Genomic DNA, 14,732 nt, shown 5'->3' on the forward strand with positions numbered 1-14,732 from the left:
ACACCCCCCCTCGATTTCATCACTACCTCTGGGTTTACATGATCATACAATGGACGTCCTTGTATCAGTAGAAAGCTTGCTTTGATACAAGTGTGCTTATAACTTTAGCTACAATTGTAACTAAAGCAGCCTTTAGTTACAATTAGTGAAGCCTTTGGGTTGGGATTGTTTTTCACTGTTTTTCTTCTAAGGTGGAAAAAATTAATCAAAAACTAGATCTAGTTGTGTCCGAATGAGGAAAAAAGGATCATAAATCTGCAAAGGCTAAAATACTAAAATACACAGAGGTGGGGCAAAACATACTTCAGGAACAATTTAAGAAGGCACGAGTTCTACTAATAAAAATAATTTTGAATGCTATTTTGTTGAACAGTTTTGTTGCCCCTGTTGCAGCTTGTCCCTACTCCAGCACTGCAAACCAGAGGAGATATTAAAATTGGAAAAGGATGGGGAGAACAGTGATGATAAAAGGTACAAAAGTGCTGTCATGCAAAGAACAATTCACTGAAGCAGGAATCTTCATTTTGGAAAAGACAGTTTGCTCAGGTGGCCAGAGTATTTTGATAAAATGATAAGCAGCAGTTGTGCTGAGCAGGGAACAGTTTTTCACCATCTCTTATAAAATACTAAATGAAACACGTGAAGGTTTAGAGAACTCTATCTTTACTCACACAAGCATAAATAAGTGGTGGAAACTCCTTGCTACATGTGGGTGTTAAAGCTCATGGCTGTTCAAAAAGCAACTTAAAATTTCAGAAGAAAAATTCTTTCTCGGGATATTCCCAAGATTGTGCGTCAAAGAGTGTTCCGGGAAGTATTATTAGATGCTTGCTATGCTTTTACAACTTTTTCCTAGGTATGTATCCCTTGATGGCCATCATCACAAACGCGATGGTCGCCTAGTTGAACTTTTGGTAATCCAACAGCTGTTCTACAAATCCATCAAGTACCTATGATGGAACACTTAAATAGCTTTAAATTCTCCAGGTCTCATCACAGTTACAAGGCATAGGGGCTGCAACACCTTGCAATGATCTAACAGAAAGACGCGCCACCTTACAAGGATCTTGACACTTTAATTCAGCTGAAACAAGGGAATGTGGCTCAAGTTCCTCCTACTTGAAAATTTCCCCCATTGACCTCAAAGTTGGTCAGTGGAAATTCCCTTCGGGTCCCGACATAGCTATTTTCACAAAGTATATCCAGGGCAGGGTTTTCTTTATCCCCATAGTAAGTAAACAGCTTAATTTTTATTTAGACTGAGCTCTTATGTGCTATGGCATTGTTTTAACCACTTGCATCGGTACAGCTCCTTATTTCTTCCACAACCATTTTCTTAACAAATTCTTAACACCCAGATACATTTTTTTTCCAATTCCTCCTTGATCAGACCAGGTTTTATTTTGCAGATCTTTCCCCTGCACATACTGACCAATTCAGCTTCCTCACTTAATACTTGAATAAGGTGCATATCCAGAGCTTATGTTTCGCTCAGGTGAACTAACATAAAATTGCCCTAGACCGTGCCTTTGCAAATCTTGCCATGAATCTGGTATTAATTTATTTAAGCATTTTTCCAATGGCTCCTGCATATGTCTAGTGCCCCTTTATGCATATTCCTTAATGGTGGTTTTTGTTGGGCTTGTTTGGGGTGGGTGGGTTGTTTGTTTGTTTGTATTTGATTTTGCGGGCCCCTTATTGTCTGTAGTCCTCTTCTACACTCACCTTGCAACTTTATGCTCTACATCCTTCTCCTTTAATGTCCCATAAACTGTAGGTTATGACGGGACAAATTATTTTAATCTCTATTTAAATTCTCTCCAGTATCTAGCCTGTGAAAGAACATATTCAGAAAAATTCTTTTCACGTAAACAATTTGAAGAAAAGCTCTGTATACATAGTGTTGCTCTGACCCTTTTTACTTTCTCCATGAGAGTTACAAGTTCAAGGCAAAACTGCCTTTAGCAGATTGCTTTTATTTTTTTTTCCTTCTTCCCAATGGTACATTTTCCCAAATGGACCTTGCTTGTCCCACTGAAATTCCAACACGTTCAGTGCTTCTCAGCACCTCTCTGGTTTGCCCAGCATTGTTCCTGTTTTGCACACTAAACTGACCCTCTGGAAACTGTCTCACTTCAACTGGGTCCTTTTTCTTGAATATCCTTACCAGAACAGTCTCCCTGCCTTTTTTCCCCTGCAAGTCTTTATTTTGCCTGGTCCCAGCCAGTGGCTTCATGGCTTCAGTCCTAAGCATAGCCTGGGCAGGCATCTTCGGATCTTCTAATTGAATTGTATGTTACAGTCTCTTGGAAAAAAAAAAAAGTAATGACGAATTTTGAGTGGCCTGTTATAACTGAAACCCCTTAGCCCCTCCCCTTCAATTGCTGCTGAATCCATTTCTAAACAACGGAATTTTTAAATCTGTAACGTCAGCTGGTATTTCATTGCCCCACAATTGTGGAGACCAGTGATCTTTTGAGAAGTATGTTGCCTGTGGTTTTTTTAAGCCATTTCTCCCTTCCACCTACCGTTTTGCTCCTTGCTGTTCTGGAAGTCCAAAACCCCTGTCACTGTATTCTGCAGGTACTTTTGGCCACAGGTTTATAGTTTCCTCATCCACTTTGCTTTAATCTTGTAGTACTGAGGGTCAATGTATAGTCTGTAACGTGGCGGTCCAGGAGGCAAATTTAAGAGCCTACCCCAACCACTGGCAGCACGCATTCCCATACAGCTGCCGAGCATGGGTCTGTGTGGGTGGTGCAGGGACCTGACTCCCAAATGCCATAAATCTGACTATTAGCAGTTTATTAACTCATTAACAGACAAATGAATGTGGCTGATTTTGTAACAGTAAAGCTAATTTTGTTTACCTAAGCGCTGCTAATTATCCTCCTACCCAAACCAAACCAGAAACATGTATCAAACAGCCAGCCTCTGCTCTCCCCGTTTCAGTGTTAATACAGCAAGGCCGAGAAGCACCACTAAATGTCGATTTTCACCTTATGTTTTTTGCATGCAACTGATGAATTATCTCACAGACTGAAACCAGTAACTGTTGATGGACACCCTTTAAGTTTTGAACTTAAGTCTAAAGTGCCTACTAATGCTTAATTTTCTTGGGATCTGAGTCGCCAACTTCAGTTTCACTTTTTTATTTAAGCTTAGCTATGTACTAAATATTTTAAATGAATATTCTCTTGTTTTCTGCTAAATGGCTGAAGTTAAAGGTTAATATGAAGCCTTCTATTTAAACTTGTGGAAAGGGCGTGCAAAAATGATCAGGGACGTGTGGGGAATAATTTATAAAGGAAAATCAATTCCTCGTTCTGTAAAAAATGAAGGATTGCGTTATGTAAGTTAGCCTGGACAACTGCATCCTTGAAAAAGATAAATATCTGTAATGCCTTGAAAAGAGCAAAAGTAGACTTGCAGAGTAAATTCAAGGCAATCAGCTGATGAGAATCTATATTATGGTCCATTACCTGGTTTATTAAAACAAGGGGTGTTTTAAGCTCAAAAAAAAAAAAAGGCATTTTGGTTTTTGGTAAATAGAATCTCAGCCTTACAACTGATACTATTCAGCCTCCAAGTAGAGCTTAATATTTTAAGTTATGTTGAAAATCTACACTAACATGGTTTTTGAATGCTAGAATAGCTAATCTTCTATTGCTATTTAAAAATGAAATATGGAGAACTGAATCCATACAACTTGTATGATCAGTGAAAGATCCTTTTACTTAACTATTAAAATAAAATCTAGCTTTCCGGAATAACGCAGTCCTGGCCACACTGATTCAGAGCCCATCTCCAGAAGCACGTTTTCCCCTTCAGTTCTCCGGTTAACCAGAGAATCTTCCCAAGAATTTCTATGAAGAGAGAAAGACCTGCTGTTGCTGGGGAATGGATAAAGTTATTTCTCAGATAAAATCAACAGAAGTTTGAAAAGCTTGGTGTGTCAGTATTTCACTTTTGTTCTTCCATACTTTTATTTTGCTGGAAAAAACAACTCGGCTGTATCTTTCACCACAGCAAAACAATCCGAGCAGTCATAGGGGCAAGGGTTACGGAGGGTGACGGGCACTGCTAACGCTGCTGTCTGCAGCAGAGCAGGACAGGATAAAGCCGGTTGTTGTAGTGTCTGCCCAGCAGATGTAAAGTCTGGGAATTGAAGGAAATCACACAGCTTCTCTGACAATAGGGTACAATTACTGCCAAATGTGAATGTGGCAGTTTTACACTAAATAAACATAACCCTGAACAGTGAAGCTACAAATTAGAGACTTTACCCAGAGTAGAGAACACAAATGGAAGCAGAACTTTGACTTCTCTTCCTCCTGGTTTGGTATGGAAATCACTTCCTGTGTTAGATATGTGATGCTGTGACAACGTTACGATATATTTGTTAAGTTATTCCTTATTAAAAACATTGCAAAATAAATTACTAAAAATCACAAGCAGTAAAAGCTGAGGATAAATTAAGCAGGTAGCAAAAAAAAAAGCATCTGAGGAAAGTTAATTTCCTCTGAATAGACGGTATGGAGATTTGCTGTATGTGCCTTATTTGTTTGGGTTTTTTTCTAATAGAAAACACGTGGACTGACACAAAATAATGCTGTGCAGACGCTCTTAAAGAAATTTAAGCTGACCCTTGGCTTTTGCCAAGCTCTCTGAGAAAGGTCAACATTCTGAAGTCAAACTGAGTATTTCACCTGCTCTAGAGGTCAAGGGAAGTGTTGCATAAAATGACAAAACATCTGAGCAAAGATTCTGAAAGCTATTTTCAGCTTTCGACTTCTAGATACTGACTCGGCTTCCAAATACTGACTTTCCCTTCACAGCATTGTTGCAGGGTTTTCACTGAAGATCTGTAAACACAACTCTTCTGAACAGAAGTATTTCCTATGCACTCACATAGCCTTTGCTCAAATATGCCTGTGTGGGACTAGTGCAAATGAATACAAAAGGCAGCAGCAACTTCTCAAAACAACTCAAAAATAAAAGCAGTCACTTCTCCTTGAGCAGGTCTTTTTTGTATTTGCAAGTCAGAAGCCCCTCTATCAGTAAGATTTCACAGGAGAAGTTGTTCAACTGCTTTTATTTTGTCCATTGAACTAATCTTCCCGTAACCAGTAGTGTCACGTTAACGTAGCTTTGACCTTCCTAAGACTGAATAACTACAGAGTTGCTGAAAGCATTTGAGCAGTTTGAAAGCTTGTGACTTGCTGTCCCTGAAAGCAGTTACTCAGGTGAAGTTGGCTTTAAATTGTACTCACTAGCAATAAACTACATTGCACAAATAGTCTATTTTCAATGTCTTCATGTTGTATACTTAGATGTTAAGGAGGGATCTGTTACATTTCCTACCCTGTTCTTTTTCTTTACAAGCAATTACAAAGTTTTGAGAGGCGTTTATACGGTTTTAGCATGCTGGTCACTAAGTGATTTAGTTCAGTCATCATCTAAATATAGAGCATTTAATCAGATGTAGCAGTTCCTGGCTGCTGGACGCTGGGAGCCCCTGTTGTCCAGAACCTAAGTATTTATAACTAGATAAGCTCTCTGTCATCAGAGATCTATTTACAGGACTTAGCACAGTATGTTACACAGCGGAGCTCGAAATGCCACCCGAGCGCGTCACCGGCAGGCTGCTGGGGGGATCTCTCTGGGAGCCGGCTGCTCCCCCAGATCCAACCAAGCTCGACCCGGCTTGGGAGCTCGGTCCTCCTTCGGCTCCCCCTCTCCCCTCAGAGACGCGAGAGCCACGGCCGGCCTTGTCGCCGCTTCTCCGCGCCACCCTCCGGGACGCTGTGGCGGGGCCACCAACTGCCGGACCCGCCTGCCCGCCACCGACACCCCCCCACCCCCCGGAGCACGACTGAGCCACCCGCAGGCCTTGGGGCTCTCCGGCTTCAGCGAAGCTGAGGCTCGCCGCGGCCCAGGGCCGCCCGCCCCCGCTCTGGCCCGGCCGCCTCAGCGAAAGCGGAGCGCGATGCCCGCCTCCCCCGCGCTGCGGCGCCGGCTTTGTGAGGGGGGGGGGCGAGGAGGGGCGGGAGCGCCCGGCCCGGCAGCCGCCCCGCGCTCTCGGCCCGCGGGGCCGGGGCTCCTCACCCACCTCCCACCGCTGCCGCCACGTCGGGCTGCGCCCCTCCAACAACATGGCGGCGGCAGCCGCCGGCCCGCCTGACGCCGGGGCCGCCGTCACGTGCCCGCCGTCACGTGCCGCCGGGACCGGAAGCGGCGCGGCCTCCCCTGTCCCGGCGGCGGCGGCGGCCATGGGCTGGCTGCGGGCCGCCGGGCAGCGGCTGCGGCAGCGGGCGCGGAGCGCCGAGGTGCTGCGGGAGACCTGCCGGCAGTACCCGCTCTTCTGCTGCCTCCTCCTGGGGCTGGGCGCCGCCACCCTCCTCCTCAACCGGTAACCGGGCCCGGCCCGGCCGGGAGGGCGGGGGGGGGCGAGGCGGGGGAGCCGGGGGCCGGGCCGGGCCGGGTCGGGTCGGGCCCGGTGCAGCACTGGTGCCTTGTCATGCAGTAATGTTTCCTTCCTGTTTATTTGTAAGGTATCTTCACGTTTTAATGGTCTTCTGGTCGTTTGTGGCTGGTGTCTTCACCTTCTACTGTTCATTGGGGCCAGATTCCCTCTTGCCCAATATTCTTTTTACAATAAAATATAAGCCTAAGGTAAATATGTACGTTAATATTCTCGTGCCTTCTTTAAATTTGGTAAGAATTTCTATTGGGTGGCAATTCTTGTGTGATTCTGTCTCTTTTCAGAAATACAACATGTCAGTGCTCATGTCCACCAACTGACAGGTGTTTTGTTGCAAATAAACAATGGTCAAGACTTTGGATTCCTCTTACATTTGTGCCCAGTCCCATCAAATCTACGTATGGCTGTGAAGCCACTTGTTGGGAGTGTTCGTGGATGTTATTTTTCTGCTTTACTCACCACTTTTGGCATTTGTATAGCAAGTAGTTGAGAAATTAGGTAGTTGTATTCTCTTTTATTGAGGCTTTTTTTTTTTCTGAAGATGCCTTCCTTTGACAAACTGTGCTAAGTCTTTGCTGATTGTAATCAAACTTCAGTGGTACTGCATTTAGAAGAAAAAAAGAAAATCCCAAAGGAAATCGCTGTTTTCTGACTTAAAATGGTTTAACACAGAATTTCATAGGACTAAAAACGTTACGGTTACAATAGTTCAAGGCTATGAGTAAGGCAAGTTTTGTAAAGAAACCAACTGATCTGTTGTTAGAGCAGCTGGTGTACGGGGAAATGACTAGAGGTGTGGAAAGGTATCTATTTCCTCAAACTGTTATTTTAGTGGAAGCGATTTTTCTGTTTACTTCAGTTGTTTATCACCACGCCTTGTTACCTTGTTTTGCTGTTGAGAAAACAATTTTGCTTTATGCTGTTCAGTTCTCTGTCATTGCATACTCTAATAGGAAATTCACGAATGCATCGGTATATTAAGGGAGTCGTTGTTTTGAAGAATGTAAACATGGCCAAATATCTTCTCTTAGCAGTTAGAATTGCCGGAGCTATTTCCCCACGGTCACAGTTGTGCTGTATGTGGCAAGGTCAAGTGCAAGAGGCACAGGTAAATTAAATATGTGGCACTGGTGAGCTCAGTATTACTTTTTGTACGTAGCGGGAGGGAACTTTCAATTAAATGTTGTTACATCAACTTTTCCATGCTCTCCTACAGACCGACTTTGCTTCTGGAAAACTATCAACCGTGGCTGGATCTGAAAGTGCCTTCTAAGGTTGATGCATCTCTCTCGGAGGTAATTGCTGCTCTTCATTTCTTTAGTACCTTGCGTTTCAGCGAGTTTTTTATTACATGTCTCTTTTATTACGTGTCTCTTAGACCTGTTACTTCTGGTTCAGTAGATAGTTCAGATGTACTTCCCATGTATGTTAACTTGTTCCTGGACATGTCAAAAGAATATATGCCCGGAGCAGAGCGGTGAGATGGCCTGCCTGTTAACACAGATGTGACTGTTCCTGCAGCAGTGTGCCCAGAACATAGAGGAAACATCTATGTAAATTGGGAAGTATGTAGGAAAGAACAGTTAGAGCTGAACATACCTGATTCTCAGAAAGGTGAGGATTTCAGCCTGCTTAGTTTGGTGAAATGGCGGTTAAGAGATGATTTGCTCCAGCTGCAAAATGTCTGTAATGAAGATGGTAATGTGATGGTAGCTATTTAAAATCGTCAGACAAAGCTGTAACCAAATATGTCTAAAAAAGAAATGAGTGGATTTGCTCAAAAAAGAATAGCATAAATACCTGTTTTTTTAGTAAGACTGTAAATCAGGAATTTTCTTTTGCTCTTTTTAAAAAGAGCTCTCTGAAGAGCCATTTTTCTTTGGGTTTGTTTTTTTTTTTCCCCTTGATTGTTAATTGATGGAATATATTGACAGCTAAATTGATAGCCTTTTGTCCTTTTCTAAAGCTGGGAAAATACCCAAGCCCATATGTAGCTTAATCTCCATTTATTTAGAATTCCAACTTTGGAGTTCTGTGGTAGGAGGATGAACAATTGGCATGTCAGAAGTGAGAAGATTCCTGTGTGTCAGCTCTCGTGATTAATGACGTGGTGTATGAAGTTAAAGCTGTGTGTGTTTGTGGTATAAGCTAACGCTTTAATTCAGCTGTGTGTGATGGTGCCCTGGGCATGGCCCACAGCAAGAGTAGCAAAAGAATGAAAACCATAAGGGAAGGGAGGGATGGACCATTGAGGAATGTTTAAAAAACCACGGATAACAACTTGTTGACTTGCTTTGGTTTTATGTAGCAAGAGGAAATGGCCTCAAGCTGCGGCAGGGAAGATTTAGATTGGACATTAGGAAAAATTTCTTTGCTGAAAGAGTGGTTAGACGTTGGAACAGGCTGCCCAGGGGGGTGGTGGAGTCACCATCCCTGGAGGTGTTCAAAAGACATATAGATGTGGTGTTTAGGGGCGTGGTTTAGCAGTGGGCTTGGCGGTGTTAGGTTAATGGTTGGACCTGATGATCTTCAAGGTCTTTTCTAACCAGAAGGATTCTGTGATTCAGAAGCAAACCTTTATATTTTTAAAATTACTTAATCTGTTATTTTTTAATAAGTTTGGGCTCAAGTGTATTAAAATAACAACATTGTTGGATATAATTTCAGTAGGCTTACTTTTTTAAACCTCTTGTTTCAGTAAGAGATTGTAAAATAAATGCTTCTGTGCACGTAATATTTTTAGAATTTTGGGTAGCAAATAGCTGTGACAATTTACCGAAGGATGTGGTAGATGCTGAAGAACTGGAAGTTTCCCTGTTTAGCTTAAATGGGAATTTAATGCTAAAAAAGTTCTTTGTAGTATGTTATTCATAAGAGATATGAGTAGATACCTTTGTTAGCTTCTAAGACTGATCTTTAAAATGTGTTGCTGCACAGTGGCATTTTGTACATGATTGCTGTTTCTGTAGATCTCCTTTTACCAGTGTGGTGTGGGCTTTTCTTCGCTGTTTCTTTTTACTTCAGTGGCATGGCCCTGGCCCTGCTCTGTTTAGCAGTGTAGACATGGCTTTTGTGTATGTGCCATGTTTCTCACTCCTTTCTTTGGGTGCTTCACCAGAGGGAAGTGCCAGATGCAAGTTCTGTGCCTTCCTGGGGCAGTGACACAGGGTGGTCACGCAGAATCACAGAATGGCAGGGGCTGGAGGGGACCTCTGGAGATCATCTAGTCCAACCCCCCTGCTAAAGCAGGTTCACCCAGAGCAGGTCACACAGGACTGCATCCAGGCGGGTTTTGAATGTCTCCAGGGAAGGAGACTACACAGCCTCTCTGGGCAGCCTGTTCCAGTGCTCTGTCACCCTCAGAATAAAGTTGTTCCTCATGTTCGTGTAATCATCTTTGATGGACCCAAACAGGGTCTGTCTGAGCCCCCATTTTCACCTGCGTAGAACACTATTTGGAATGAGAAATCTCATTGCGTTGTTCCCCACTGCAACTCTTCTGTACTGGTTAAAAGGATAGCAGGGGTTCTCCCCACACCGTATTCCTCTTGGCCATCTGCTCTGGGGATGCAGCATGTAACACACGCCTGGAATTGGATAGCCTGCTTCTGGTTGGAAGGAGAGACTGCTCTTCCTTTCTTTTGTGGGTTAGTCATACATTAGAGGGAAGCTGATGCAGTGAGAACTGAATTAAGATTAATGAGATTCTAAAGGAGTGCAGAGTGCAGCCTGCTTCTGAAAAGCAGATTCTTCAAATACTTGGAATAATTATGGGATTTTTTTTTTTTTTCCTTCTGGATTAGTTTTTCTAGTTCTTCCTTTGCAGGTTGAAGAATTTTGGCCTTGTTCTAATTTCCAAGTGTTTCTAATTTGAATCGGTTGCATAGTCTTTGAGCATGTCTTTTCAAGCACTTGCAGAATAATTTAATACACACTCAAATCAGAAGAAATCCAAGTTTTTCCCACAAGTGTAGATTTTTCTCTCTTGGGTTGTGATGAATGTTTGTCTCACTTTGCAAATTCTTAATAATTTGCAGCCTTTTTTTGGTTATCTAGCTGCTGCGCATGGTTTAGAACAATAAGAAAAACCTGCACTTGGACTTTCCTCCCCCCTTCATTTATGTTTATTATTACAGTTGAGCTCTAAACTGCCTCAACTGTGCATCTGTCTGATAGTTTGGGCTGCATTCTGTGCAAAAATAGTGCAGTGACTGAAGTATAATGTTGTTTCCCATTTCTAATCCATTGTGGTTTATGTTAAGTTTCCCTGATATTTTTCTTTCTCTTTGAATTAGGATGTGATACCTGTTGGTCAGTTTTATGTTGTATATAATTTCAGGTGTATACAGGAGAATTTAGTTCTATTATTCAGTTAATTTACTTAGCTCTTTCCCTACAATCTTAGTTTTGCTATGTGAGAGATAGTTGCAAGTCAAATCTGCAGAAAGCTGCTCAGCTACCCTTGCTCAGCATCATGAAAGAAATGCCTTGCTGGATCAAGGTGTTGCCTGTTGATCTCACAAATTTTTCTTTAATTCTTAAGTTCTCAGGTTCTTGACTTGATTATGGGACCAGAATTTTATCTCTTTCTTTCTTTTTTTTTTTTTTCCTTTTCTAAAGGTAAGAAAAGGACAAATGCATGAGAAGAAATTGGTTATTGTCTGAAAATGCTCTTGGCCAGTCCTGAACTCTTGTAGCAGCACAGTGGCCTGCATGCTTCCTTATGAGAAATTGCTTGTTCTACCCTCTGGAAGTGGTCTCAGCTGTGTAGTTGTACCATCTTTTAAGGCTTTTTAAATTGTCTTTGTGGTTTACTTATCAAATCCTTGCTCCTTTGCAATCTGATTTGGCCTGGTAGTTCTGACTGCTACTGAATCATTCATCGCTCAGCTCTACAGTTCCTCCTCCTGACAACTGGGGTCTATTCTGTGGCAGTCCACAGACAGCTTGCCTCAGCAGCAAAGACTGACTAGCTTGCAGTGTTGCAGTGCATGCTAGAAAATAGTCTCTCTCTGTTTTTTCTTCAGCTGCAGCTTATATTGCTACCTGCTGCATTTGGTTTTACGCTTGTAATCTTTTTCCAATTCAAAACTGCTCACAGATAGTAGAACTAGCCATTTTGCAAAATCCTTGAGAAACAGGTAGGCTTTAAATGAAATGACTCATCATTTGTATTTAAAACTGGAGAATAATACTTTACAGACAAGGAAATTGCTTATCGTTAGCTGTCATTCTTTGAGATGTCCTATCTACTCTGTTGGCGTGTGTGTAGTGTGAGTAATTGAGCTTGAATAATATTGTTGGTGTTTCTAGAATGGAAGTGGGTACACATATCCTGCTTTCCTAGTGCTTTATGAAAGTGCAGTGGATGATGTGGCAGGGTTGTTTTTTTTTTTCCGACTTACAGAAGCACACTGATACAGCCTGGAGAGCTCATAGGGTTCATGGGAGAACTGTATGGACCATGGTATACCTTGAACTCCAGTTACTGGCAATCAATCACGCACTGTTCCTTGAGTGCTTGTATCTTGGAGTATGAATGATTTCACACTGTAGCTCTCTTACCTTCAGTACAGCACCTTGGTGCAATGGAGCATCATACATAATTGCCTCTGCCATGCCATGTGCTTAGTAAATGTGCAAATAGGGACTGCTTTCTCTGTGTCCAGGAACAAGGCGTTTTTTTATTGAGACCATATAGATAACTTGAGATCTAGTGTCTTAACCTCCAATATCGGGATCAGTGATATGTGGACTTCAAATGTATTTTGAGTTAGTTGTCTGACTCTGTGCATGCTGCCCCTGGGCCTCTGGCTAGTGAGATTATCTGCATGGCATTGTCCTGTGGAAGCATTACTATAAAGCCCTTACTTACAGTGTGGCTGTGGGAGCAGGAGATAACAACAGAAACACTTGTCAAGTCTGCAAAATAGTTCAACTGGAAGTCAGTTACTGCAAACATGGGATATGAATCTCAAGGACACCTCATCCAGAGTAGGATGGGTCGTCAAGTCTTGCATCTTTTCCATGTTCCTTGCTGATTTAATAGCTACAGGAGGATGATTCTCAAAACCATCCATGTTTGGCTTAGCAGTAAGAATGAGATCTCTCACTGTTGGAAACAATTCTTCTGCTGGCTTCAGAAACCTCTGGACCGTAGGCGAAGACAGTGCCAGCAAGTTATGTTAGCATCCCATGAACTGGAATTGCAGTGTTCCAAAGTAGTAGTCGTGGATGAAGAAAGCTCTTTCAGGAGGAGTGCATTGTACTCCCTTTGAGTGCAGTCTTGTGCTTGAAGGCTGTCCAAGTGCGCTTTCCACTCCAAGCGGAAAATGGTCTGCTATCGTTTCTCTGGATGGGGAGGCATACAGCAAAAGTGGAGGAAGAAGGAAAAGGGATCCTTTACTAGATAGACGCACAGTATGGATTTTTCTACAGGCCTTTGCTTTTGAAAGGCACTTTTTTTTGAAAGAGTCTGCCTTTTGAGCCCTGAAAGAGGTTTATTGCGTTAGAAACTCTGCATGAACAAAAATAATGTTGCAATACCCGCGAGACTGAGATTTCTATGGAGTATATTGGTGGTTTATATACTGGCAGTGCTATGGAAGGTGTCAGGAAAATTGTTTTGAGTACTCTGATCTATTACTCCTAAGGCCAATGGTCTATGTTTGCTGACTGGAGCTGGATGTGATCTTCTTCCTCTCGTCTCAAGATTCTCTGGGATTTCTTGCTCTCTTCTGGCTGGCAAGTGAAGCATCTGTTGTCATCTTCCCTCACCCTTCCACCCTACCTTTAATGGAAATATGAGATTGGGCGGGAGGGAACAGACATGGATGGGGGGACATGACATTTAGCTTACCCATCCATCATCAACACATGATCATATTACAATTTCAAGATCTATTACTGCTATAGCACATAAGGGTAGGAGAAAAGACACTGATGACTTTATATGGTCCACAATACAGACATCTGAAGTTATCCCAAACTGGAAAACATCCCCTCAGAAAGGGTGAAGAAACAAAATTTCTTACTTACCCTTAAAAACAAAGGGAAGAAAATCACTGAAAGGGAACAAGTTTAAAAGAGAGAGTGTCTTATCAGATTTGAGTAGGCGATATTCTTAGTTTTTCTGAAGACAAAAAAAGAGTATTCATCAGCTGCTCAAGTCTGAAGAATTGAGAGGAATTAAAAAGGCCATGGTGTGCATTTTACTGAATGTGCTTTTATAATCATGAGTAGAGCAGAGGCATGTGGTGCCCTAAAGATAGTATAAATTTAGAAAGTCTTGAATTCTTGCAGTACATGCAGTGCGAACGAGTGCAGCAGCAAATCTTGTAAGAATACTGCTTTCATAAGTGACACTTGCCTATCAGCTGTTACATTCAGCTTTCCTTTCAAACAGATTTTACTTTTTTCTTTGAACACAGCGGCTTCTTTTGCAAAACCTTTCCTTCTATAGAACATGGCACAGCAGCCTTGGGTAGCAGCACACGTGTTCTGTCTTACTGCCCTGATCAGCATTGATGCTGCTGGGGACAAACTGATCTCTAAAGCAGTCATTCAGATGAAGGGATAAGTTGTGACAGGAGAAGGTAGTGTGGAATGTGTCTTATGGTGAAGGAGGAGAAATCTCAAGAAAACATCCTCCTTCTTTCTCCTTCCTCATGTTGTTGTTTTTTTCTTGGCACTGTCTGATGTGTCCCCTTCAAAAGTTTTCCTTTTGCTAATCATGTTGTAAGGACTGTAACAGTTACTTGAAACTTTTGTGCAGGTGTAAGGAAAGGTGTCAAACCTGCAGCTGGGCTATCAGTACACCTTGCGTATATGGTGGTGGCAGCCGGTTGATTGAGCAGGGCCTGTCACCTCCACTGCCTCCCTCCCTTCGGTGACCTTGAAAGCCAAGCTGAACCAGGGCGTGCCTGTGACGTGACTGCAATGGCACTGGTTCTTCCTGATTAACCCAGGTTTTCTGGCATGGAAGTGGCAACCACAGGCTTTACCTGTGAGGACAGGTTTGATGAAAACGGTGGAAAAGATTCTCCTACAGAGATACACGTAGGTGGAATATACGGGGGCTAGGAACAGGAGGGAGAGGCCGTGAGCTTACATGTAGGACCAGGACTTTGGGAAGTGCTCTGGTTGGACTCCAGGAGATGGCTGGACCATAAGGCAGGCTTTGTTGAAAGCTTTGGTGCAGGATGTGGAGAAACAAGAATAGCTTTCCTAGGAAATGCTTTTTAGGATT

General features: G+C 42.7%; 1 protein-coding gene across 3 annotated transcripts in view; it reads left to right on the forward strand.

Annotated features, from left to right (window-relative positions):
* Positions 1–6,272: 6,272 nt before the first annotated feature.
* Positions 6,273–14,732, forward strand: part of SNX14 (sorting nexin 14) — a 56,897-nt gene continuing 48,437 nt past the window's right edge. For all 3 annotated transcript variants that reach the window (XM_086482476.1, XM_086482474.1, XM_086482475.1), the window contains exons 1-4: positions 6,273–6,412; positions 6,555–6,675; positions 7,516–7,592; positions 7,701–7,779. In XM_086482476.1, the coding sequence (XP_086338602.1) occupies positions 6,273–6,412; positions 6,555–6,675; positions 7,516–7,592; positions 7,701–7,779 (417 nt within the window). The remainder of the gene's footprint in view (positions 6,413–6,554; positions 6,676–7,515; positions 7,593–7,700; positions 7,780–14,732) is intronic.

This window comes from Leptosomus discolor, chromosome 2 (genome assembly GCF_034619465.1).
Source record: "Leptosomus discolor isolate bLepDis1 chromosome 2, bLepDis1.hap2, whole genome shotgun sequence".
Classification (NCBI taxonomy): domain Eukaryota; kingdom Metazoa; phylum Chordata; class Aves; order Leptosomiformes; family Leptosomidae; genus Leptosomus; species Leptosomus discolor.